General features: G+C 44.3%; 5 protein-coding genes across 7 annotated transcripts; 1 reads left to right on the forward strand and 4 right to left on the reverse strand.

The window, feature by feature from the left end:
- Nucleotides 1-458: 458 nt before the first annotated feature.
- On the reverse strand, nt 459-2,467 carry LOC117143675 (soluble guanylate cyclase 89Da). Its single transcript, XM_033308461.1, has one exon. It carries the CDS (start codon nt 2,460-2,462, stop codon nt 459-461), a length of 2,004 nt encoding a protein of 667 aa, XP_033164352.1. The 5' UTR covers nt 2,463-2,467.
- Nucleotides 2,468-4,332: 1,865 nt separating this feature from the next.
- Nucleotides 4,333-5,669, reverse strand: LOC117145002 (COP9 signalosome complex subunit 5). Of its 2 annotated transcripts, none has more exons than XM_033310491.1 (3): nt 5,318-5,669; nt 4,695-5,265; nt 4,333-4,629 (listed from the first exon to the last, which is right to left on the reverse strand). In XM_033310491.1, the coding sequence occupies exons 1-3, from the start codon at nt 5,576-5,578 to the stop codon at nt 4,484-4,486; spliced, it is 978 nt and encodes a 325-aa protein (XP_033166382.1). In that variant the 5' UTR covers nt 5,579-5,669; the 3' UTR covers nt 4,333-4,483. The 2 variants fall into 2 exon arrangements, with proteins under 2 accessions (XP_033166382.1, XP_033166381.1); XM_033310490.1 differs by having other exon boundaries at nt 4,335-4,629; nt 4,689-5,265.
- Nucleotides 5,670-6,125: 456 nt separating this feature from the next.
- LOC117145363 (titin) lies at nt 6,126-17,808 on the forward strand. 2 transcript variants are annotated; one of them, XM_033310987.1, is made up of 8 exons: nt 6,126-6,516; nt 6,579-6,800; nt 6,874-6,917; nt 7,075-8,714; nt 8,774-8,854; nt 8,910-9,284; nt 9,351-10,532; nt 10,731-17,808. In XM_033310987.1, exons 1-8 carry the CDS (start codon nt 6,343-6,345, stop codon nt 17,474-17,476), a joined length of 10,464 nt encoding a protein of 3,487 aa, XP_033166878.1. In that variant the 5' UTR covers nt 6,126-6,342; the 3' UTR covers nt 17,477-17,808. The 2 variants fall into 2 exon arrangements, with proteins under 2 accessions (XP_033166878.1, XP_033166877.1); XM_033310986.1 differs by having other exon boundaries at nt 9,351-17,808.
- A 45-nt stretch (nt 17,809-17,853) lies between these two features.
- Nucleotides 17,854-20,036, reverse strand: LOC117145364 (glycerophosphodiester phosphodiesterase 1). Its single transcript, XM_033310988.1, has 6 exons — nt 19,773-20,036; nt 19,369-19,688; nt 19,144-19,292; nt 18,882-19,086; nt 18,649-18,824; nt 17,854-18,580 (listed from the first exon to the last, which is right to left on the reverse strand). Exons 2-6 carry the CDS (start codon nt 19,675-19,677, stop codon nt 18,427-18,429), a joined length of 993 nt encoding a protein of 330 aa, XP_033166879.1. The 5' UTR covers nt 19,678-19,688; nt 19,773-20,036; the 3' UTR covers nt 17,854-18,426.
- Nucleotides 20,037-20,202: 166 nt separating this feature from the next.
- On the reverse strand, nt 20,203-21,639 carry LOC117145365 (trypsin-4). Its single transcript, XM_033310989.1, has 3 exons — nt 20,777-21,639; nt 20,513-20,553; nt 20,203-20,453 (listed from the first exon to the last, which is right to left on the reverse strand). Exons 1-3 carry the CDS (start codon nt 21,388-21,390, stop codon nt 20,302-20,304), a joined length of 807 nt encoding a protein of 268 aa, XP_033166880.1. The 5' UTR covers nt 21,391-21,639; the 3' UTR covers nt 20,203-20,301.
- Between the last annotated feature and the right edge of the window lie 353 nt (nt 21,640-21,992).

Genomic DNA, 21,992 nt, shown 5'->3' on the forward strand with positions numbered 1-21,992 from the left:
AATTTTTATAAGGAACAGGCGAACGGAGGTTACTAGATGCTCGAATGGTTCGTCGTGGGTTGGAGATGATGGTGTGCAAAGTGACACGCAAACCGCCCATAAAAGTTATTAGAAATGGATTTTCCGAAATGAGGGTTGTCTGCGGGAAATGGCAGGAGCGGGTAGCAAATTAAGTTGGTAATTGAAGAGGCAGGATGGAGGATATTACAAGAACTTGAGCTTAAAAGGGGTGTATTCAATAAGACTCTATTTTTTTTACTTAGATAGCTGGTATTATTAGACAAATTAAGTTTGTCCAAGCACTAGCAAGAAATAGGTATTATTTATACTTTCAAAAAAAGTCAGAGGAGCAGAGCTAAATTCTCTTTTATTGCAACAAATTAAGAAAGCCACAGGTGCCGTACAATCCTTCAGTGCATGGTGCTAAAATTAAAGATACATTTAAAATTCTTATATGCCTAGCCTTCGGGACCCTCCAGCAGCCAGTAGGTCTCCATGTCGCCCTTGCCTTTGACCTTGACCGTGCCACGCGACTCCACTTTGTAGCCCACTTGGCGCACCTTATCGCCGGTGTACTTCGATAGCTGGATCTTCCAGGGATCGCTGCTGCTCTCCATTCGCGAGGCGGTGTTAACGGTGTCCCCAAACAGACAGTATCGAGGAACCTTTTGGCCCACAACGCCGGCCACCACAGGTCCCGAATTGATGCCAACCCGAATGGCAACGTCCCCCAGGTCATGAGCCTTGAACTTTTTCATCACCCTCAAGGCCAAGTCGCAGGCGTGCTCGGCGTGAAGGGGATTCACATCAGGAGCACCCGAAACAGCCATGTAAACCATGCCCACGGTCTCCACTTTGTAAACGAATGGGGAAATTATCTCCTCATCCAGAGCCGAAAATACTTTGTTCAAAGTGTTCACCGCCTGCATGGCTCCCTGAATGCTGTTCAATCCTTCGTCATAGACGTTCATCACCTCGAGGAAGATGACGGACACTTCCTCGAAACTCTGGCAGACCTGTTCCTGACTGAGTCGCATTCGTTCGGCAATGGGTCGTGGAATCATGGAGTACAGTAGCTCATCTCCCTGCCTTTTCCAAGAATCTGCCAGTTCCAGCGACTTTTCCAGCTCATCCGATCGCTGCTCCTCCTTCTCGAACATGATCTCCAGCTTGGAGCAGTGCTGCCATCCCGCCATCACAAGCTCTCTGCTCAGCCCATGCGGATTGAGATCGTTCAAATAGAGACCGATTCCATGCAGCTCATCGAGATTTTCGATTAGAGGACTGCACAGAAAGATCAGCGAGTCCACATCTTTGATGTAGAACATCTGACCCTTTAAAAGGATGGACCTCAAGCCCTGGGAGGATCGACGTTCCCCAGTGGCAGGGTCGATCTCATCCTCGCCCGCAGCTTCATCATCATCCACCGGATGGGATTCACTGAACTCTTGGGCCTTGGCCAGCGCCATAGTCTGGGCTTCGTTTAGGTCCATCTCGTCGTAGTTTTCAAAGTCCATATTCAAGACAGCATCGTAGGCAGCGCGGTTGTGACCCGTGCGAATCAACTCGAATTCAAAGAGCACGGCTCTCATCTGGATCAGGGTATCCCAGTCGATGGTGGTGTCTTTCGGACGACGGCATTGGAACAGGTCCATTACGTGGGTGCCAATGAAGCTCTTTGGATTGGCCCCTGGATTGTGCATAATCCAGGTCTCAACGATCTTCTCACCAGCATGCGTGATCTTCATGTCGTGGTTCAGCACAAATGTGAAGGGAAAAAGATCGAGGAACACATCCAGTTTCACGGTGGGCATTTTGAGCTGCGAGGGATGAGCCTCCGTATTGACGCGCTTAGCCATGTACTCCCGGTTATCAAAGTCCAGACGATACTTCACAATCACGGTTAAGGGACCCTCCGTGAGCTTGATGGGACCAGCAGTGCCTCCACTGATGTCATTCTGGCTCTCGATCACGTAAGCCTTGATCTCCAGGCCGTAAAACTCGCGGGCCACCTCGGTCATCTGCCCAATTAGGTACTTGGACATTCCAGTGCGACTGCTTCTGTACAGGATCACAGCTCCGTTGTCATCCATATTGGTCAACTGCATGCTGGGCGACTTCATCTTGGGATAGGTGAAGCGCATAATCAAGTGAATGTTGTCGATAGACTGCAGGAAGTCGCAGAAGTATCGCCCCGTGGAGCGGATCATCTTGTCGTAGCCAAAGTTGCTGAAGAACCGCACAAAACAGCGCCCGAAGAAGTTCATGCAGAAGTCGAAGGACTCGCCCGTGCAGGCGGACAAAGCCTCGGCGATGTCCGGCATCAGCTTGTCCGGATAGATCTGGTGCGTCTTGAAGCTATTGTGCTTGCAGTCGATGATATGACACACCTTCCGCCAAATGTCCACGCCGTACTCCTCCTGCACGTAGTGCTGCACACTCTCGTACAGCATTCCATACATGGTTGAAGTTTCTGAAAAAATTCAAATGTTTAAACAAGAAAAACACGATATTATTATTTAAAGTGAAAAACAACATAGGTACATTTTTCTGCATTAATTGCTTATTATTTTCTATACTTTATATACAAGTAATATTTTTGGAACATGTAAAGTAAATAATTATAAAATTGTTCTTAAGTTTTTCTAAGTGAAGTAAAGTTTTTCTATCACTGTTTTTTCTAAGTATAGTACAGATAAATTTTAAACAAATTAAAAAATGATTTTAAAATAATCTCTTTTAGTAGTTGAAATTATTTTACACCACAATACTTTTCCTTAAATTTCACTTACTTTGCTCAACAGGTTTCGGTGGTTAAGTTTCACTTTAGAATCTCCGTTTAATATTTATTCGCCGCCTTGTCAGTTCGTAAATTTCCTTATTCGGCGTTGCTTGTAATTCACTTCCTGAAAGTTCAATAGATTCCCACACAATCTGATAGCGCACATATGCTGGCTACAGTTCCCAAGGCACTAAACGCACGCACTATCACTCAGAGAATAGGTTTTCCATTGCTATTACTTTGATTTTTATTGGACTGATGCGCACGAAGAGGGTGCTGCCGATGCTGCCATGGTGTCCCTCGGCTTGGACTTTGTGTATCGCGATTGGGAAGCTTTCTAGCTGGCATCCAGGATGCGAATGAAGCGCCTGTCGTTCGTCGCCGGGACTTTTATAGCACCTCGGCAATCGTTTTAGACTCCTCCTTCCCATTCGCCAGCGGAGGGCAGTGTTGCCCCCTTTGGCAGTGTTACATTTCATGTCAATGCTCCTTGTTGATGCCAATTGACGGTTACTTTTCGATATAATATCTGAAAATGAAAGTTTTATTGCTTTACCACCAATAACTTACACGCACAAACGCAGCCCTTGTTGGGTTTGTCACGTAAATCTTTATAAAGGTTCTCGTTTGCATACGCCAAGTGCGTTAACATTTCTCGTTATTTTGTTTATCTCCCTTTTTGATGTGGGATTTTTGGACTTGTTATGCGCCACAATTTACATTTACATTTAAGAGGATTTAAAAATTCCACAGAATAAATCCGGCACAGGCACACAAATGTTGACATTTTAATGGGCATTCCTTGCAGGAGTGATGATAACGGTAAAACAGGACTTGTATTTGCCTTGGCGCCCCCTTTTTTTTGGTACCTCACAGCGGCGATAAACGTGACAACGTATTTAATTAGCGCCCTTCGCAAGCGGTCCCCTTCTTGTCCCTTCAAATTGATTGGGCCACGTGCTGGAAGGGCGTTGACATCTCACTTATAGCTCTCGCTCCCAGGAGCAGACAGTAGACTGCGGGTCTGCCAGGGAAACCCTAGAGCCCATGGGCAAACACGCAATCGAGGAATAAAAGTTGTAAAATGAACCAAACGATGAAAATAATGAAACCATTTGATTGATGAGAGGGACGCATTTGCGGCTTGGCTTGTATAGCTAACTAGGCTCTGTAATATTTACTTTAAAAATCCCAAAGCAATTAGGGAATGTTTCAGTCGGTGGGCTTCGGTTGTTGCTTTGAGACCGGCTCGGATTACATAATTCTAAACCAATTGAAATACCCAAGCATCTCATTTTCCACAATGTTTTATCGATGTGGGAAATATACTTCGCAGTGCCGAATTATTTTATATTCTATAAAATAAGTTTGTTTATCTGAAAGAATAGCTGTTTTCCGAAATAGCGAACAAAAGTTGCAACTTTTACTATGCCTTCTGTCGTCTAATAAGTATTAAAGGGAACGACAAAATAATTTATTTAGTAGAAAATAGTTTCTCTACAAAAAAAATAACCTATATTAAAAGTAAAAAGAGTTTTAGATTTTTTTCTTCAGCCTATCAGGCAGTTTTATAATTTCCTTTTTCTTTTGGATAAGCTTGACTTACTTAAAATAATTCCCAGGGAAATGGTTAATAAATCGCCAGGTTGCAAAGAAAATTCACAATACATTTTAAAATTCATTGCGAGCTGTAGTCTTGAACTATTTGCCCAGTCCGACCTTGTTGAAAAGTTTGTCCTTAACGATCTGAGCCATCAAGCCGTGTATCAGTTCAATGGTAGAGCGGCTGCAGTCTCGTGTGGCCTTGGACAGCTTATCCTCTGAACGCTTCTCGTTGACATCGGTTCCTGTGGATATTAAAGCGGGTAAATGATGTGCACAACTCTTAAATCGACCCATTATGTACCGCGACCTAAAAAGTTTTCACTCTGCTCCAGCTTCTCGGAGAGATCCATGATCTGACCGGTGGTGTACTCTGTGTTGGTGAGCAGACCGGAGCTGCCCAGTGTGTTTACCCAGTATTTGTTCCACAGAGAGTCGAGGAGCCTGCGGTCCAGAGCAGACTTGAAGTAGCTAATTTCCAAGGGATAGTACTGCTTGCAGTGGACTCCAAAGTCTTCGATCTTATTCAGCGGGATGGTCTGATACTCCGAGGGCTCCTCGTTTGGTGGCTTATAACCCTTTGGATAGGTGCGGAAAGCACCCAGACACACCTTGCCAGCGGAAACAGTGCGCACCGGATCAACCACAATGGCCACGAATGGCTCCTGGTATGTCTGGTTGAGCATCTGGGTGGACACATCGATACCGGACAACCAGCAACCGTAACCGGGATGGCTGTGATACCAGCCCACGGCGTGTTCCATGCGTCCCACCTCTTTGGCCGCCTCCATGTAGGCGGTCATGTACTCGTACGCTTGTGCCTGGGCATTGACGCGGGTTTCAGTGCCCTCCACTGGTAGTGCAAACGCATCCATGACAATCTGCAAGGGAAAGACTTATTAATTGAGGACCTTTTCCCATTCAATAACTCACCATTGTGTTGTCCTCGACCTTGCCAAGCATTAGACCCATCACCTCCAAAGTACCGCCAGAGCGAGCGTGCATCACCATCTTTAGAAGCGCCAGTGCCGAGATCTTTATGTCCTTAAAGAAGTGGGGATCCTTCTCCCAGGGCTTCGCATCGATGATCTGCCGCTGCTGTTCTGCGTCGTAGCGAAAGATCTCGTCACAACTGGGCAACGTCTGGATGTTGTTCTCCAGCTCCCAGGTCTTTTGTGCGGCGTCGGAGTCCATTGCAATTGTACTTATGCCAAAAATTTTAGTCTTTTGTTAAAAGTTTTTGTTTTCCGGCTCAATTCTAGGGATGACACTTGTCGGTACCATATGTACAATCAATTTCATGAAGGTACAATCAATATTTTGTATATCGATTATTATAAGTTATGAACTTAAAATAAATATTAAATAAATTGCAAATTTATTAACATTACCAATTTATTTGTTTAATAAATAAAATGTATTTTTAATCGTTAATATTTTACCAAGGAACGTTTTCTAATTTAATTTTTCTGTTTACGATACGCACTCTAACTTACAGCACTGCAAAAAAAATTTAAAACCTTATTTTACCTTATATTTTTTATTTGACAAAGAGATTCACATAAAACAGATTTCTTTTCACTTCTTGAGATTAACCATCATTAATTACCACAAAATATAAACCACTTTTAATTTAAGTAAGTTGTCAGTTCCTGCGCCCAGAATTTTAAATGTAACGCATAAGCCGGCGCATTAGAATCGAGTTGGCAAGGCTTGCGCGTCCATTGCAAAAAAAAAATTCCTTCACAGAGTCTTCGTTACAATTAACTATGACAAGCTGTCAGCCGTAAAAACAGTGTCTATAGGAAAAGTGTGAAAGAAATCAGTGAATAGTTTGTGGGTGTTTTGTGTACGTGCATTTACCGTATTATATCCAATAACTTTGCGGCTTTTCAAAGTGCTCGCTTCGGTATTCGTTTTCCCCGCACCCAAGCCGCATTTGCGACGCCGCTTGGAAAATGTCGCTGGATGGCGGCAGGTTGCGCTACGAGGACGAAAATGGTAAAACCGTGGTTCTGGCAGCCAAAGGGCGCACCTTCCAGGTGGGCTCCTATTACAATTGCGACCTCATCCTGGAGGGGCCAGAGGAAGAGCGTCTAATTTGCGAGATTAACTGCGATGCCTTCGGCAGGGTGAGTCTGGAAGGCATGAGTCCCCTTTTACCGCCTTAACATACTGCTTTTTCCGCACTTAGGTCATCATATACAACAAGTCCAGCGGAGATCCCATTCATCTCAACGACGTGGCCATCCATGCTTCAGGCAAGCGTCCTTTGCTACACGGTGGCAAGATTACCATTCGAGAGAAGGTCTACACTTGGGAGTTCCCGAAGTGCTCCGAGGTGCAGGAAGCCCCATGCACCCCAGAACGCCTATTGCCCAAAGAACAAGCGTCAAACTCCTGCCCTTCATTGAAGGTAAAAGCCGCCATCTGCTCCATCTAGTACAGTATTCCAAGACCTACAATTTTCCTATTTTTATTTGATTTAGCAATCGCATCGTCTACAAGCCGAAAAACGCCTGACAGTTCACAAGTAAGTGAAAACAGCAGGCAGACCCCTAACCGACTACCTGGCCAACCCCTAAAATGTCTTTGGGCAACAACAATAGGAAAAAGTTCCTACTGCAAGCATGTGTTGCCTGCCTGTTAATAGTCCCCATAAAACCTCATCTCTGCTTATACCTTTTCAGTTTTCACTATAGCATCAATTCGGACGACGAAGGAAATACTTCTATAGAGTCTCGTGATCAGAGTGAGTCTCACTTGGAGGATGTCTCACTGAATGAATCCATTCAACACAGCACAGAGAAGACAGCTTACGAGTCCCCCAAAGTAAATCTTCTAGAGGCTACGCAGAATAAGGAGAATACCGCAACGCCACCAGGTAGCCACCAGAAGCTACTAAAGCTGTGCGCCATCTCCGACGTGGTTATTACCTCTTATTCGCCGCGCGAGACTGGCGTTAAGACCGAGAAATCCTTTTCATGTGTGCGAAAACCTGGCTACACCACAACGTCTCTGGCAGTTTCCACGCCTAAGAGCATATACAGCACCCCCAAGGGCAATGTGCTCTCTGAACTAAACGAAGACAGCTGCAGCCGAGATCTAATGGACTTCAGCACGCCATCCACCTCAAAGAAGACCAAGCGGGATTCGTCTATGTTCCTGATAGACCTGACCACCCCATCAAAGCTACGACAAACACCCAAACATTCGCATGCATCCAAGCTCACACCCAAACAGACGCCTATCAGTGTAGACAGCACCGACGAATCATCAGATGCATCCCCATTAGTCATTGACATAACTAACTCTGACACACCGCCATCACCAAGCCCTTCGCAACGGTATAAAACTCCTCAGCGTCCGGCTGGTATCACCACACCCAATAGAACGCCCCATTCCCTGATGAAACGAGCTATGCTTACCAGCATTAAAAAGCAGATCGCCGCCAACCAACCAGATAAGAATACCCCCATAGCCACCCCCAAGCGGACATCTCTTCTGGAGGCTCGTCGCCACTGCCTGACTACGCCTCGGCGTTTGCCATTCCATCCACATCGGCGTACGCCAGTCCAGCGAGAAGGGCATACGAGTGGAAACGCACCCAAGACCTCGCCACGCAAACGTATGTCACTAATGGAGTCTCCCAGAGAGAACAAGGTCTCCCAGCTCAGAAAGTCGTTTGCGGCTGCCAAGCGTAGTCCCGGCGTTGACAAGAGCAACAAGCTCGTAGCCAAGGCACGTCGTTCGCTTAACTCGCCGAAAAGTGGCTCCCCTAAGCCTGGATCATCTAAGCCGTCATCGCCATGTCAAAAAAAAACAATCGATGTCTCCCAGATCAAGAGTTCCACTCCGGAAAAACCGGACGATTCTCAGGATGAGCTGAGCCGCACGTTCACTATAATGCATGATACCCAAGGAAAGGATCAGAGTGGCGCAGCAATGGCAATTGAAGCGGTTACTGTTCTCATCCCTGGGGAAGTAGACGATGATGTATCCTTTCAGCTGAGTTCCCTAATTGAAAAGAGGCTTCCGTCAGTGAGCTCAGAAGAGCCTACACCTATCCGAGACAAAGTTGAGCCGATCGGGACAGAATCAGATGTGGAAGGCAAGTTAAAATCTGCACAAGAAGATGTGAATCCTAAGCCAGATGCGGCCGTACTCGACGAGAATGAATGTGACAAACATGAATTTGAAACCGGCAAAAATGAAGACGAATGTAAAGAAAAAGATGAACTTCCAGTCGGCAAACAACTAGAGAATGCTATTATTGAGGATAGCATTTGCGAAGAGGTTCATGCGAATATTCCTCAACAAACTAAGAATTGTAAGTATCTATAATATAAAATAAATATTATGAAATCTAAAGTTCCGAAACCGAAACAGCTAATTCTGAGAAAATAATCGAGGAAAGTATTTGCGAAGAGCTGCCATTGGAGAGTACTACTGGTAATTCAAATTCAACTGGTAAGCAATTTAAATTTGGAAATTCCCAAAATACATTTTTATTTTATTGCGACAGGAGGGACATCTCAAAAAGAGAACCAACCATCTCCAAATGCAGAAACCCCCGTGGTTCGCAGGAGCTTGCGCCGTCATTCTGTTGAGCAGAGGGTAGCGTCAACAACGCCACGGAGAAGCACTCGGCGATCCTCGATGGAGGCCAGCAGTAAGACATTACCCGAGAAGGACAACAAGCGTTCTCGCCGTGCATCCTGTTCAGCAATGGACAGCCAAGGCGCTGTTACTCCCCGCCGCAAGCGGCGATTTACGCAAGAAATGTCCACACCAACGCGCCAATCGTTGCGTATTTTGAACACACCCAAGAGGGAACTTCAGATGGATGAATCTGTGGGCGATATGGGAGTCATATTGGAAGAAGTTGGTTCCGAAGATGGTAAGCTTACTCATAATCATTTATGAAATGGAATGGCTTATTTGATTTAAATTATATTTTTTACAGATAGTAAATCTGTCATCGCTGACGACGAAAATTATGGCAACGAGCTGCCAGTTGATGATATCGACAAGGTAGATTTCCACGGCCTACGGGATTTATTGAAAACACCAAAAAGCTGCAGCACACCACGCTTTAAAGGGCTAAGGGAACTGATGCGAACTCCGAAAATTCCTGCCTCGCCAATTATAGGAAATATGGCAGAACTATTAGAAACCTCTGTTGGTAGGACTCCTTTCCACGATAGAAGAAGCACTGCAGTATCCCGCATGGAGCAAGAAAAGCCTCTGGAAAATGCTCTGAAAACGCCCAGTGCCCGGAATATCATGGTGCCAAATGAACCAGCTAGCGCAGTGTTAAAGTCTCGCAAGGATTCTCTGGCGGCAGCCACAGAATATGATCTGAATGTGACGAACAACACATTGCATTTGGACAAGATTTTCGAGGACGTGCCCGAAACGACTGGGGCCAATATGGAAGACACGGAAGAGATAAATGTGACAGCGATCAGCACAGCCACTGGAGTTGATCCTCTGGATTCAATAAATCAGAACAAAACAGTGGCATCAGAGGCACTGATGAATGTCGGGCATACAGCCACAGCGAGCGCTTCCCCAAAGGATCCTCTGACAAGCACCACCTACAAAGCTACCATGCATGCCAATCCCAATCTTAGCGCCTTTGCAGATTGCGGCTTCAGGTCTATTTCGCCCAACACAAACGAGATGAGTGGAATTCAGTTGCTGGACCAGACGTCGGACTCAATGTTTTCCGAAGCACTAGTAGTTTCGGGCGTAGAGTCGTGCGAAGTCACCGTGGATGAGACGAGACCTTTAGGCCAAACCAATCCACCTATTGATAACATTGAGGATCGCTCAGATACAGACTCAAATGTCGGCCTTACTGAGCCCTTGGTATTTAGTGATGATGAGGAGGAGCCAAAGAAATCGGAACCAACTCCCAAACAGTCTGACGGTTCTCAGGAACTATCTATAGCCTACAAGCTTGAAGAATCTGTCAATCTGACGGAACACAACACTGTCGATGAGAATTCAAGGAAAGTCGAAACGGGTGCTATCAGTGAAATTTCACTAATTGAAGTGGAAGATACCACAATTGAGGGAAGTACTTGCGACCAAAATCTCGAAGGTGGCAAACTTCAAGAAGAGAAAAGTCTAGATATCCCATCAGTTAATTCTGATGAAAATATTGAATCTGCAGTGGTGGAATTGACGATCGTAGAGTCAGAGATATTTCCTTTAGACACAACAGCGGATAGTTCGATCAATTCTACTAATGTCATTGACAGTAGTGTGGAAGAAACTATACCTGACCAAAATCTCGAAGGTGACAAACTTCAAGAAGAGAAAAGTCTAGATATCCCACCAGTTAATTCTGATGAAAATATTGAATCTGCAGTGGTGGAATTGACGATCGTAGAGTCAGAGATATTTCCTTTAGACACAACAGCGGATAGTTCGATCAATTCTACTAATGTCATTGACAGTAGTGTGGAAGAAACTATACCTGACCAAAATCTCGAAGGTGACAAACTTCAAGAAGAGAAAAGTCTAGATATCCCACCAGTTAATTCTGATGAAAATATTGAATCTGTAGGGGTGGAATTGACGATCCTAGAGTCAGAGATATTTCCTTTAGACACAACAGCGGATAGTTCGATTAATTCTACTAATCTTCTTGACAGTAGTGTGGGAAAAACTATACCTGACCAAAATCTCGAAGGGGACAAACTACAAGAAGAGAAAAGTCTAGATATCCCACCAGTTAATACTGATGAAAATATTGAATCTGCAATGGTGGAATTGACGATCCTAGAGTCAGAAATATTTTCTTTAGACACAACAGCGGATAGTTCGATCAATTCCACTAATGTCCTTGACTGTAGTGTGGAAAAAACTATACCTGACCATAATCTTAATCAAGAAGATGCCAAGTCCACAAACGATGCCCAAGACACTTCAGTTACAGATGAAAAATCCTCCACTGACTTATTTCGTTCAGTTGGCGAAGTATCACCTTCCAATAAAAGTGAGGTGCATACAGATGAACCACCAATCATAATATCACCTTCTAAAGAACTGGCAAAAGAGGCAAAATCTGGTGATGAGCCCACCGACAAAGACACCTCCAAACCATCTATTGAGCGCTCTGAAGAACTTTTCGATAAGCAACCATTGCATGAATCACATTCCGATGAACTTGTAAAAGAAACCAACTCCAATGAGGTCTCAATTGATGGCGAAGTCATTCAACCAGCCATTGAGACTTTGCCTTTTATGGAACAAAAACAAGAACCTGATGTTTCTACTGATGCGGAATCTAATCAACATTTCATCGAAAGTTCGCCTCTCAAAGAACTTTCAGAGGAAACCCAACCGCAGAAGGTACACTCTTTAGATAATACTAAACAAGAAGTAAATCCGTATCCCGTCAAGGATGTTTTAAAGGAAACAAAAACTGATGAATCTATCCAACCCGTCACCAACATATATCCAACCGAGGAACTTCAAGAAGAAGCTAAACCTGATGAATCACCTACTGAAATTGTTCAAGGATCCAACGAGACGAAAACTGATACTATTAAACCAATAATCGAAACATCAACTGAAAAAGAACCTCCAGTAGAGGCACATCCTAATGAGTTGCCTTCTTCTAGTGAAAAGGATCAAGTAATTGTCGAAAAGCCATCTGATGAAACTAGGACAATCATCGAATCTTCAGGTGATGAGCTACTTTCAGAAGCAGGAACTGATGAAGTGCCTGATTTAAGTAAAATCGATCAACTAATAACTGAAAAGTCACCCGCCGAAGAACCGACTGAGAAAGCAAAACCTGATGAGACTCAGGAAGTCGTCGAAACATCACCCGGGGAGAAAGATCCAATGGAAGCCAGTACTAAAGAGGATCCATCTGTTAGTAAAATGGATAATGTAGTTGTGGAAACTAATCCTCAAACAGATGAGCCAATTCCATCGGATGAAATTAAAAACTGCGGGCCGGTAGATATGTGCATCGATGAGGTCCCTTTAAGCAATTCCAGTGCAGCATTTGAGATCGAACACTCTAAAAAAGTCGCTATGACTTCTTTAGACTTAGATACTTCCGATATAAGTAAAGAAAAGGGAAATATGGAAGCTTTGCAGAATGACGTCGCTTGTGTTAAACAGTCTTCTATAGCGAGCGATCTTGCTAATTTAAGCTCATTAGAAGTATCAACGAATTTATCTCCCAATACTCGTCTATGTGGGACATCAATGTCACAGGATGAAAGCGCTCAAATTGATGAACAGAATGAAAACGATTACGTCGAAGAACACGTCGCAATGGAGGCATCATCAAATGAAATTATCGCTGCTCATAAAGAGAGTGATGAGAAATTTGAAGAAAATATACCTGACGACGCCTTGAGCGTTGTTGAACAAAGTTTACATGATGAAAATGCACTAATTCATCAATCTCTAACGGACCAGAATAAAGAGGTTTCTATTATAGAGGAATCCGAAGCTGTTGTTTCAGAGGAACCTAAGGAAAGCCAACCAAATCAGGATTTCAAAACAGAGGTGATTCAGTTAGATGCCTCCATAATTGTTGAGCAAGATACACTAGATGAAGGTACATCAGTTGGAGAGGATAAAGATCAATCCACAGAAATGTCCATGCTTAAAGAACAAACTAATGCCGACCAAATAATAGATGTTAACTCGATGGACAAAAAAGAATCCACAGATTGTAACCCCAAAAAGGATTCTGACGATAAGGACAATGACGATGAAGTTATTCAATTAGATGCCTCGAGCTTAGATGAAAGTTACACAGAACCATCCGTCTTAGTCGAAAAACATTCAGATATGGAGTTGAACACTAAGGAAACGGAGAAATGTAATCAAAATCAATCTGACGATGAGGTGATTTCGTTAGATTCCTCAGGCATTGCTGAGCAATGTCCTTTAAAAGAAGATTCATTAATTGAAGATCCAAACGATGATTCCATTATAGAGGGTATCGTAATAGAAGACAATGATGTAAAAGAATGTGTGTCTGAAGAGTCATCTAACCAAAATGAAGTCACTGAACCAGCAAATCATATTTCAATTATAACTGAAGAGCCATCCGAAAAGGAAATCTGCCCTAAGATATCAACTGTAAACGCTGCAATCTCTTCACCACACCAAGTGGAATCACAAAAAATGTACGAACAAATAAATCAGGTAGAAACTCTCATAGGGTGTAACACATCTGTACCCGCAGTAATAATAAATTCATCAAGTCCCAATGGGGAACTTCTTAATGCTTCTTCGGAACGTGACATTGAGCTTCCTATTCCAAAAGTGGAAGACGTATCTGATGCAATGCCAGATTTTCCATGTGCTCAAGATGGCGGTGAAATAGAAAAGGTTGATATTATGTCAGAGGACATTGCCAAAGACCAGCAACCTCAGCCAGGAGACCCAGCTAGTTCTAGCTCTACAGGCCACGAACCTGAATCGACAGTACCTCACGATGATGCCGTTGATAAAATAGAACCTGCCCCATTCAATTCTACTAATTCTTCTGTGGTACCTTCAGAAAACGAGCCACAAGAAGTAGTCAGTATTAAAGAATCTGCCGACTTCACAAAATCAAGGGAAGGTGGAGACGCTACGGATAATATACAAGAAAAATGCAATTTACCATCGGAACGAGATCAAGAGCAAGAAGATGGAACACATATCAAGCCAGTATCTGAAGATAAATCTCTAACAAAAACAGAGTCCAATTCTGCAGTTGATTCGGATCAGGAAATGTTAGCCGTTAAAGATGATGCTAGGTGTAGCCAGGAAAAACCATCTGAGAAGTCTATTCATAGTACTTCAAAAGATTCCAAAAGTAAAGATCGAACCGACATTATAGTTTCCAGACTAACAATATCCCCCGAGCCCACGGAGATGTCCGGACTTATCAGCAAGCCTTCAAAACAAGAAGAAAAGTTGACGCATGAAGATGCATCTAAGCCAGTAAAAAGAGTGACCAGAAAGGGATCTGCTTCCGCGGATAGTGCGACTGAGGTTGAACGTCCAAAAAGAGTGACGAGGAAACCATCTGCTGAGGTTTTGGAAATAGAAGACCATGGAAGCGATACTAAGCAAGAAGATGATCTCAGCATTAAATCTAGGGGACGAGCTAGAAAACCATCATCAGATGTAAATGAGGACAAAACGGAAGCTATTACAGAAAAAAGAGGACGAGTACGCACTCCATCCGTAGAAGTTTCTGAAACCACAGCAAATGTCGAACAGAAAGAAATCGCGGACCATAAATCTGATGAAGCTCTTAAACCCATCCTAGAAGAAGAACCAGAGCCAGAAGTTGAGAAAAGAATCAAGTCAAATGCAGAACAGGCGATCATCATAGACAAACCCAAAAAACGATTAAGGAAGGCATCTTCAAAGGAATCGGATACTCCATTGGATAATAAAGAAAAAATTAATACGGACTTAGAAGTTGCCAACGAACCTGGAAGTACTCATTCGAATTACAGCGAGCAACGAGATGTTCCAGAGCCTTTTGTATCGACAACTAAATCAGAGGTGGAAGGCGATTTAGAAGGTAAAATAGAAGTGCATGAAACCAACCAGAAACAGACCACTAAAGAACGACCCAAAAGACGCGGAAGAAAGGCATCTGCTAATGAAACGGACGACGCATCCGAGAAAATTGAAAAAGCTGAAGATCATTTGAAGGCCATTAACAAAGATGGAAAGTTAGCAGTTGTTTTACCTACTACAAGCAATGAAATAGAGAACACAAATACAGAAATTGTAGCAGACTTAGAGCTAAAGCCAAAAAGACGGGTGCGGAAAGCATCTGCAAAGGAAACAAACACGACGTCGGACAAAAAGGAAAAGACTTTAGATATTTTAGCACCAGTCATAGAAGTTGAACCCTCGCTGTCCAGTAAAGAGAATTCGGATCACTCGGATTCAAAGGGGCCTGCACCGGTTGCTACTTTGAATATATCCAAGGAAGAACAAGATCCCGATAATGTGTCAAATGTCTCATCGGAAAACAGGGCGCCTAAGGAGTCAAAGAAGCAGGAAGATGTGTCCAAAGAGACAGGTAAAACTCGCGCAGAGAGACCAAAGCGAAGACTTCGCAAGGCATCCGAAGATATAGTCAACGAAGCAAATGACGCACATAATCCTGAAACGGAGGAGGCTTTGGCTTCCGTCCAAGAGGATCACTTAAATCTAGCTGATCAAGAATTGCCGAAAAAACGTGCACGAAAATCAGCAGAATTTATGGTCGCAAATGTAGAGGAGCATACTAAGGAAGAACACGTTGAAAGACCGAAGCGTAGAGGACGCAAGCCTTCTCAAGACATTGATCATGTTTCCCAAGATGTTCTGGAAAAACCAAAGCGGAGGGGTAAAACACCAGCAGATCGTGAAACTCACCCTCTGGGCGATGAAAAGCAGGAGCCATCTTTGCCAGTTGTAGAGCCTGCGAAGAAGACCAGACGTAATGCACGCAAAGCTTCTGCGGAAACTGTTGAAGCCGTTTCAACTAGCGGCGAAGAGCATCTTGCGCAAATAAGAGAAGAGGCGACCGAGCCAGTCACAGAATCAGAACCGGCACCAACTGAATTACTTCCAGATGAGGGTGAGGTAAACAAGACCCAGCGACGCGGTCGTAAGCCCACTTTGGATACGGATGAGGGGATTAAAAAGACACCACCAGAGGATCCAGCTCCGCTTCCCTCTCATTCACGCAGACGTGGACGCAAAGCCACCGAGGATGAGGCCTTACCAACTGCAGATCTGGCTGTGCCGAAAACAAAGCTTCGTGGACGCAGGGCGTCCATGGAGCCAGAACATAAGGACGAGCTCCCAGCGGAGTCTAGTTCCGATGTCGTGGAACTGCCAGCGGCCAAGACAACGCGCCGCGGTAGAAAGCCAAGTGTAGATATGAAAGCGACCACACCGGAGAAGAAACCACCATCTCGACGTGTGCGCAAGGCATCAGCGAGTGTCGATGAGGAACAGCCAGTGGCCAAGAAAACGGCAATACGTCGCGGTCGTAAAAACGAAGCTCAAGACGAGGAAAGAGAACAGATCGACTTGCAGGACTTGCCTACCGAAATTGCTTCGGCGCTCGTGGACACATCGGGATCCCCTTTGAAGGCTTCCGATGCCGAAGAACTTACTCCACGCCGCCGAGAGGGACGCAACTTGCCACGTAAAAACTACGAGGAGGCACCGGACGATGAGAAGCCGCATTCAGGACTGCGACGGGCACGCAAGCCACCAGCGGCAAGCAAGGCCCTGGCCAACAAGGCGTCAGAGCCAGATCCAGTTACACCTTTGCCCGTAACCAATCAACCACCCGTGAAAGCAGACGATACACCCGACAACGCAGCTTCTCTTCCGGAGCCCACGACCTCGCAGCGACGCGAAGGACGAAACCTACCGCGCAAGAACTACACGGAGGATCTGGACGACGAAAAGCCTACACCGGCTCGTAGTCGCCGCGTACGCAACCTGACTGCAAAGGCGCTGGAATTAATTGTGGACTCTTCACCGCGGCCAGCGACTCCGAAACGGCCGAAGGGCAAGGCAGCCAACTCTGAGGAGCCACCGGCAAAGAAGGCCACCCCAGAAATTCCATCAACAACAGAAGCGTCTGGGCCAGAGCATGAGCCGATCCCAGCAACCAAGGGGCGTGGAACTCGTCGAAAGGCCGACGACAGCGATTTGGAGAAGCCGGATGTCAAAACAGCCAAAAAGACCGTACGCGGCGCGGGAGGCAAAACCAAAGCCGAGACTGAAACGGAGAAGCAACCACCCATCAAAAAGCCGCGAGGCGGAGCTCGTGCCAAAACACCATCGGAGGAGGCTCCTCAGGAGGAGGAACAGGCAAAGAAGCCTGCCCCTCGCAGTCGAGCAAAAAGCGCCAAGGCAGTAGAACCGGAGCAGCCCGCCGAGGAACCCCAAGTCGAAGCTCCTCCCGGCTCCTCTACATCGACGGCGGCAGTTCGAGGTGGCCGAGGCCGGAAGGTACACTTTGAGACCGCGCCGGAGACCTCTGCTGTTGAGGGTGCGCCACAGCGCGCAACTCGGTCACGACGAAAGTAATATCACATCTATTTCATTCATAAGCTTTGTACTAATCTGTATAATTTTTTGATTTAGTTTTTAATCTAAAATTTAAATGAACTAATTTTACGTTAACTTGTGTAAAAAAAAAATTCATTTATATATTAATTAATGAATGCGTGTTATTTTTTAATTTTTCTTGTTAATCAACCCATTTCGGTGGGATATCGTTGGAATGGCTCCCCTTGCTCAGAACAAAAACTAACCTTAATAGATTTAAGGCATTTAAAAATATTAATACATATATATACATAGTTTATCACTTAAGGCATTATCAGAACTCCCAAAAATAATAAAGTTTCGTAAACCAATTGGAAAAAGAAAAACACATTATTGAAGAGGTGTATGAACTTAAATCAATCGTTGCAATCATTTTATTTTCTTTTACAATCACAATAAAATGTAGTTTTTATTAATTCTGGTTTTTGGTATAGACATACACATATAATGCTGGTAAACACTTTGTAGGGATTTCATGGATTACATTCGGGTAACAAGGGGAATTGAGGAAAGCTTGTTGTATGTATATATAGCATCCAAAAATCATACGCCATATAAGGCATATGATTGTTTTGAGTACATAGTAGAAATATTGTACATCATACAAACTTTGAGAACATTTTCGTATAAAATACAGAAGTCATTAAACAAAATAAAACCATAAATAACAACATAAATAAATTAAGACGTCAATAAAATGAATAAAAGCTTCAGCTAAACAGAAGTAAAGCACATAAACTAACTAAACTATATCTTCCATTTCACTGGTACCGGTAAGCTTGGGATAATACTTTCTAAAGCTTCTACAAAAACACATGCGTACTTAAGTTTGTCTTAAGGGCTAAGCTCTGCCAGCTAAATGCAAACAGTTTGTGTATGTGTGTGCGTCGATCGAAGTCGTTATCGTTCGTTTAAATCCTCAAGGACCCTTAGGCTTTCATAAGTAGGTGTGGCTCTGACCGCAACGAGTCTGTAAGGTACTGGATCTTCATGGTCTTTTGGAAGTATCTTTTCTCGTTGGGTGAGTTAACCATATAGACTATTGGACGGACGCCCACGTTGCGCCACAGATCGGCAATGTGGCTGAAAAATAAACACGATACCAAATGTCTAATAAATAATGTCTAGTAATTACAATTATATTATCTTACAAATTGATCTCATCTTTGCTGAGAAAAACAACGCTTATTCCTATCACGGGTGCAATTATGTTGCGAAAAATAGCGCCATAGATTGAGGTAATAAGTGTAGAGGACTTGAGGATGGCCAGTGACAAGTAGGTCTCGTGCCAAAGGCCGCAAATAATTTCTGGCTTAAGTTTTCGTAGCTGAAAGAATGGGATGAGTAAAAATCCAAGAAAAGAATACAAAACAATTTTTTCCACCTGGTAAATAGATAGTGGTGATCGACTGATGACAATTGTGCGCTGAGTGAACGACTCGTCGGCAGTCATAAACTTCTGCAGTTGGTTTATCATCCTGGCGCTGTTGTCGTGAATTCGCAAAAACACTGTGGTCTCAGCAGCCTCCGCCTCCAGGAAATCGGACAATTGCCTGAGGGAAGCCACCGTTTCCTCTTCGTACTGCGACCTGTGTGCGATGATTTATAACGATTTAAAGGAATTTCCAGTTGATTAATTGACTTACCCCATTGGGTGTTGCTCCGTGATGTTTAGCTTTTGCAACTCCACCAGCGGCTGTGCAACGTTTATTTTTGTGGGGTTAGCCACGACTATTTCACCGCAGGACGTGAGGCCGGCATCCAGAAGCACGTTCCGATATCCACGTGCGAGGCACTGTTTTTAAGGGGGTGGAAAAGGGGATGTTATTGATTTTCGTGCTGCCAACCACCCGGCTCGTGACGTCACTCACCTTCTTAATGGCTGCCTTGGAGTTTTCGGGCGCATCAAAGCCGGCCGCCCGGTTGGCGATTGGCCAGTAACTGGGCCATTCCTCTGGAGAACTAAGAAGACTTAAGAGTCGCTTCTCATTGGGACTTCGTTGCAGCTTGACGAACTTGGAGGCGATGCACACAACGAGCAAGGTGAGAGTGCACCACGGGATGGCCAGGTTGCAAAAGAGCCAGAATACGTTGAAGCAGAAGAAGATCAGGCTCACGGAGCAGCACAGCAGCTGGTAAATCATTTTGAGCGCCAGCCACAACAAACGCCAATAGGACATTCAGCAGAGAACTATGTGGAGCAAATATATATATGGACATAAAGGTTGCTGCTCAAAGGTGTCTCGTGCCTATGTGACCACTCAGATGCACTTACCCTAAATAGAATGCGTGCCGCCACCACCACCCGTTAGTGCACCACTTGCCACTCCCTCCTTGGATACTTTCGATTATGCACCGTTTCTTTGATTGTGTTCAAACTTTCTTTTCCGTGCAGTCGGCCTTGATTTCTTTATAGCAAAGGGCCACTGTTCTAATAGATTCTTTCAATAATATCCGTCGAAAACACAAATCAAATTTTGCAAAGAAGGAGCGTACATTTTCTCAGCCAGTTTTCTATCGCTGCTTGGGCTTATCACGTATCGTTATCGTCTTTCAACCCCAATCAGCTGTTCGAGTATCGATGGAGCTTGGTGGCTAAGGCGCGCTTTTTTGAACTAAGAAAGTGAAAGCATAAAGAGTAGCAATATCATATATTATAGAACTTACTATTTATTTATTATAGGGCAGTTATAGTCCCTAAAAAGTAATCAAGGTCAAAGAAAATAAAATTTAATTTAAAAATACATCAACCAATTTATGCAGCAATCTTTTAATGTATAAGTTCCATTTAATCAGCTAAAAATCTACAACTTTGTGAGCAGGCGTATCCAACGGCGAATAGTAGGATGGGCCAGGCGGGTGTAAACTCCTGGATAGTACGGATCCGCGCAGCCAACTCCCCAGGATACGATTCCGATAAGGGTTCCCTGTGCGCTGATCGGACCTCCGCTGTCGCCTGAAAAGCAACGAGGTTTACTGTGTCGATTAAACGTAATTGTAATTAGTTGGGCTCACCTTGACATGCGTCTGTGTTTCTGGCGGCCGCGCAGAACATTCTGAAAGATAATGTTAATTGGGAATTAATTGGCTTTGTCTTACCAAAAAACACTTGAGAACAATAAATAGAGATCTATCTTCAAAACCAACTCCCTTTTGAAAATTTTTAAAGATAAATAAGGAGATAAACTGTTCATTTGTTCAATCTAAAAGGAATAATATGTAGGGGATAGTTTCTTGGTAAAACGGATCTTAAACAAGGAATATGATTATCCTTCTTACGCTTCGGTGACGCCTCCATGATGGCGCAGATCGTTGTGGCACTTCTCCTGGTTGACTGTCAGCACCGTAGTGCTCTTGAGTACCGACGACAGGACGGGATTAGAGGTGCTCATATGTCCCCAGCCAGAGACGACGGCGGGCATGCTTTCCGAGATGGCCTCGCCAACGCTGGGCAATCGAATGGGCGCCACTTTGCCCAACGGCAGGCTGAGTGCTCCGTCCGCTGTTCGTAGAAGGGCCACGTCGAAGTTCATGTCCGCCCGATCGTAGGCCGGATGCTTGTAGATGGCCTTCACCGGCTGAACAGTGCCGCCCGAGGTACGCATTACGCTGCCCTGGCGGAGGGTGAATTCTCGCGGCTGCTGCTCATGCCCGTCGATGCAATGAGCGGCCGTAATGGCCCAGTTACTGGACAGGATCGAGGCGCCGCAGATGTGTACCGTTTGTCGGCGCAGCGAGAGTTGGTATGGAAACTGGCCTTCGGTGGCTTCGCGCCCGTTTACAATCCGACTGTCCGGCTGCCGAGGGACGGCAGCCTCTGTGCGGGATGCTTCTAGGATCACAAGGATCCCAGCTATGAGAAGAAACGGAATCGGAGATCGGCACTTTTGCATGATGCTGCGAACGAGTGGAAACTAACCAGCATTGGGAATCCGTAAGTCGATATATTCAATGGCGCTTTATCAATCACGGCCGTTATCTAGTGGGGTACACGATTTCTGTAGAAGCTGCTCCGTTGCCCGTAATTAGCCATTGTCGCTTGGGTTTTTTCGTTGCCTATCTTCCAGATTCTCTGATTTTATTACTGTTTACAGCGGTGACGACGGCAATGAACTTCCGCAAGAGCATCGGGGATACGCAAAAAGGGTTAACCCATTTTGATAAAAAAAAAGGTAATTTTTATCTTTTTAAAAGTGCGCTTCTCATGGGAAGACCACAATGAATTATGAGATTTAAAAAATCCAAGTATAAATAAATGTATGATGGATATTTAAATGGTCTTTTGTGTAAGTCAGTTCTATTTATTAACTGATTCGGATTTTTGAAGAATTAAAAACATATATATTCTAATACTAGTTAAAACTAGTTAAAATTAAAAGAAACTATAAGAAATACTAAAAGTAATTTATCCTGTAGCATGACAGCTTAGAATAATAGTTATGTTATTTTTTAAGGAATTATTTGTAATATTTTTAATGTGTAAAAATTGTTGTAA

The sequence above is a fragment of the Drosophila mauritiana genome, chromosome 3R (assembly GCF_004382145.1).
Source record: "Drosophila mauritiana strain mau12 chromosome 3R, ASM438214v1, whole genome shotgun sequence".
In the NCBI taxonomy this organism is placed as follows: domain Eukaryota; kingdom Metazoa; phylum Arthropoda; class Insecta; order Diptera; family Drosophilidae; genus Drosophila; species Drosophila mauritiana.

What these genes read in the sequence shown, in the direction of transcription:
- LOC117143675 (XM_033308461.1), bottom strand. Translation starts at nt 2,462, where the DNA reads ATGTATGGAATGCTGTACGAGAGTGTGCAGCACTACGTGCAGGAGGAG.
- LOC117145002 (XM_033310490.1), bottom strand. Translation starts at nt 5,578, where the DNA reads ATGGACTCCGACGCCGCACAAAAGACCTGGGAGCTGGAGAACAACATC. An exon ending in AGGTCGAGGACAACACAATG is followed by an intron (nt 5,266 to 5,317) that starts GTGAGTTATTGA and finishes TTTCCCTTGCAG; the next exon opens with ATTGTCATGGATGCGTTTGC. An exon ending in TGAAAACTTTTTAGGTCGCG is followed by an intron (nt 4,630 to 4,688) that starts GTACATAATGGG and finishes TAATATCCACAG; the next exon opens with GAACCGATGTCAACGAGAAG.
- LOC117145363 (XM_033310986.1), top strand. Translation starts at nt 6,343, where the DNA reads ATGTCGCTGGATGGCGGCAGGTTGCGCTACGAGGACGAAAATGGTAAA. An exon ending in ACTGCGATGCCTTCGGCAGG is followed by an intron (nt 6,517 to 6,578) that starts GTGAGTCTGGAA and finishes TTCCGCACTTAG; the next exon opens with GTCATCATATACAACAAGTC. An exon ending in AAACGCCTGACAGTTCACAA is followed by an intron (nt 6,918 to 7,074) that starts GTAAGTGAAAAC and finishes ATACCTTTTCAG; the next exon opens with TTTTCACTATAGCATCAATT.
- LOC117145364 (XM_033310988.1), bottom strand. Translation starts at nt 19,677, where the DNA reads ATGTCCTATTGGCGTTTGTTGTGGCTGGCGCTCAAAATGATTTACCAG. An exon ending in CCAAGGCAGCCATTAAGAAG is followed by an intron (nt 19,293 to 19,368) that starts GTGAGTGACGTC and finishes CCTTAAAAACAG; the next exon opens with TGCCTCGCACGTGGATATCG. An exon ending in AGCAAAGATGAGATCAATTT is followed by an intron (nt 18,581 to 18,648) that starts GTAAGATAATAT and finishes TTTATTTTTCAG; the next exon opens with CCACATTGCCGATCTGTGGC.
- LOC117145365 (XM_033310989.1), bottom strand. Translation starts at nt 21,390, where the DNA reads ATGCAAAAGTGCCGATCTCCGATTCCGTTTCTTCTCATAGCTGGGATC. An exon ending in CATGGAGGCGTCACCGAAGC is followed by an intron (nt 20,554 to 20,776) that starts GTAAGAAGGATA and finishes ATTATCTTTCAG; the next exon opens with AATGTTCTGCGCGGCCGCCA. An exon ending in AAACACAGACGCATGTCAAG is followed by an intron (nt 20,454 to 20,512) that starts GTGAGCCCAACT and finishes GTTGCTTTTCAG; the next exon opens with GCGACAGCGGAGGTCCGATC.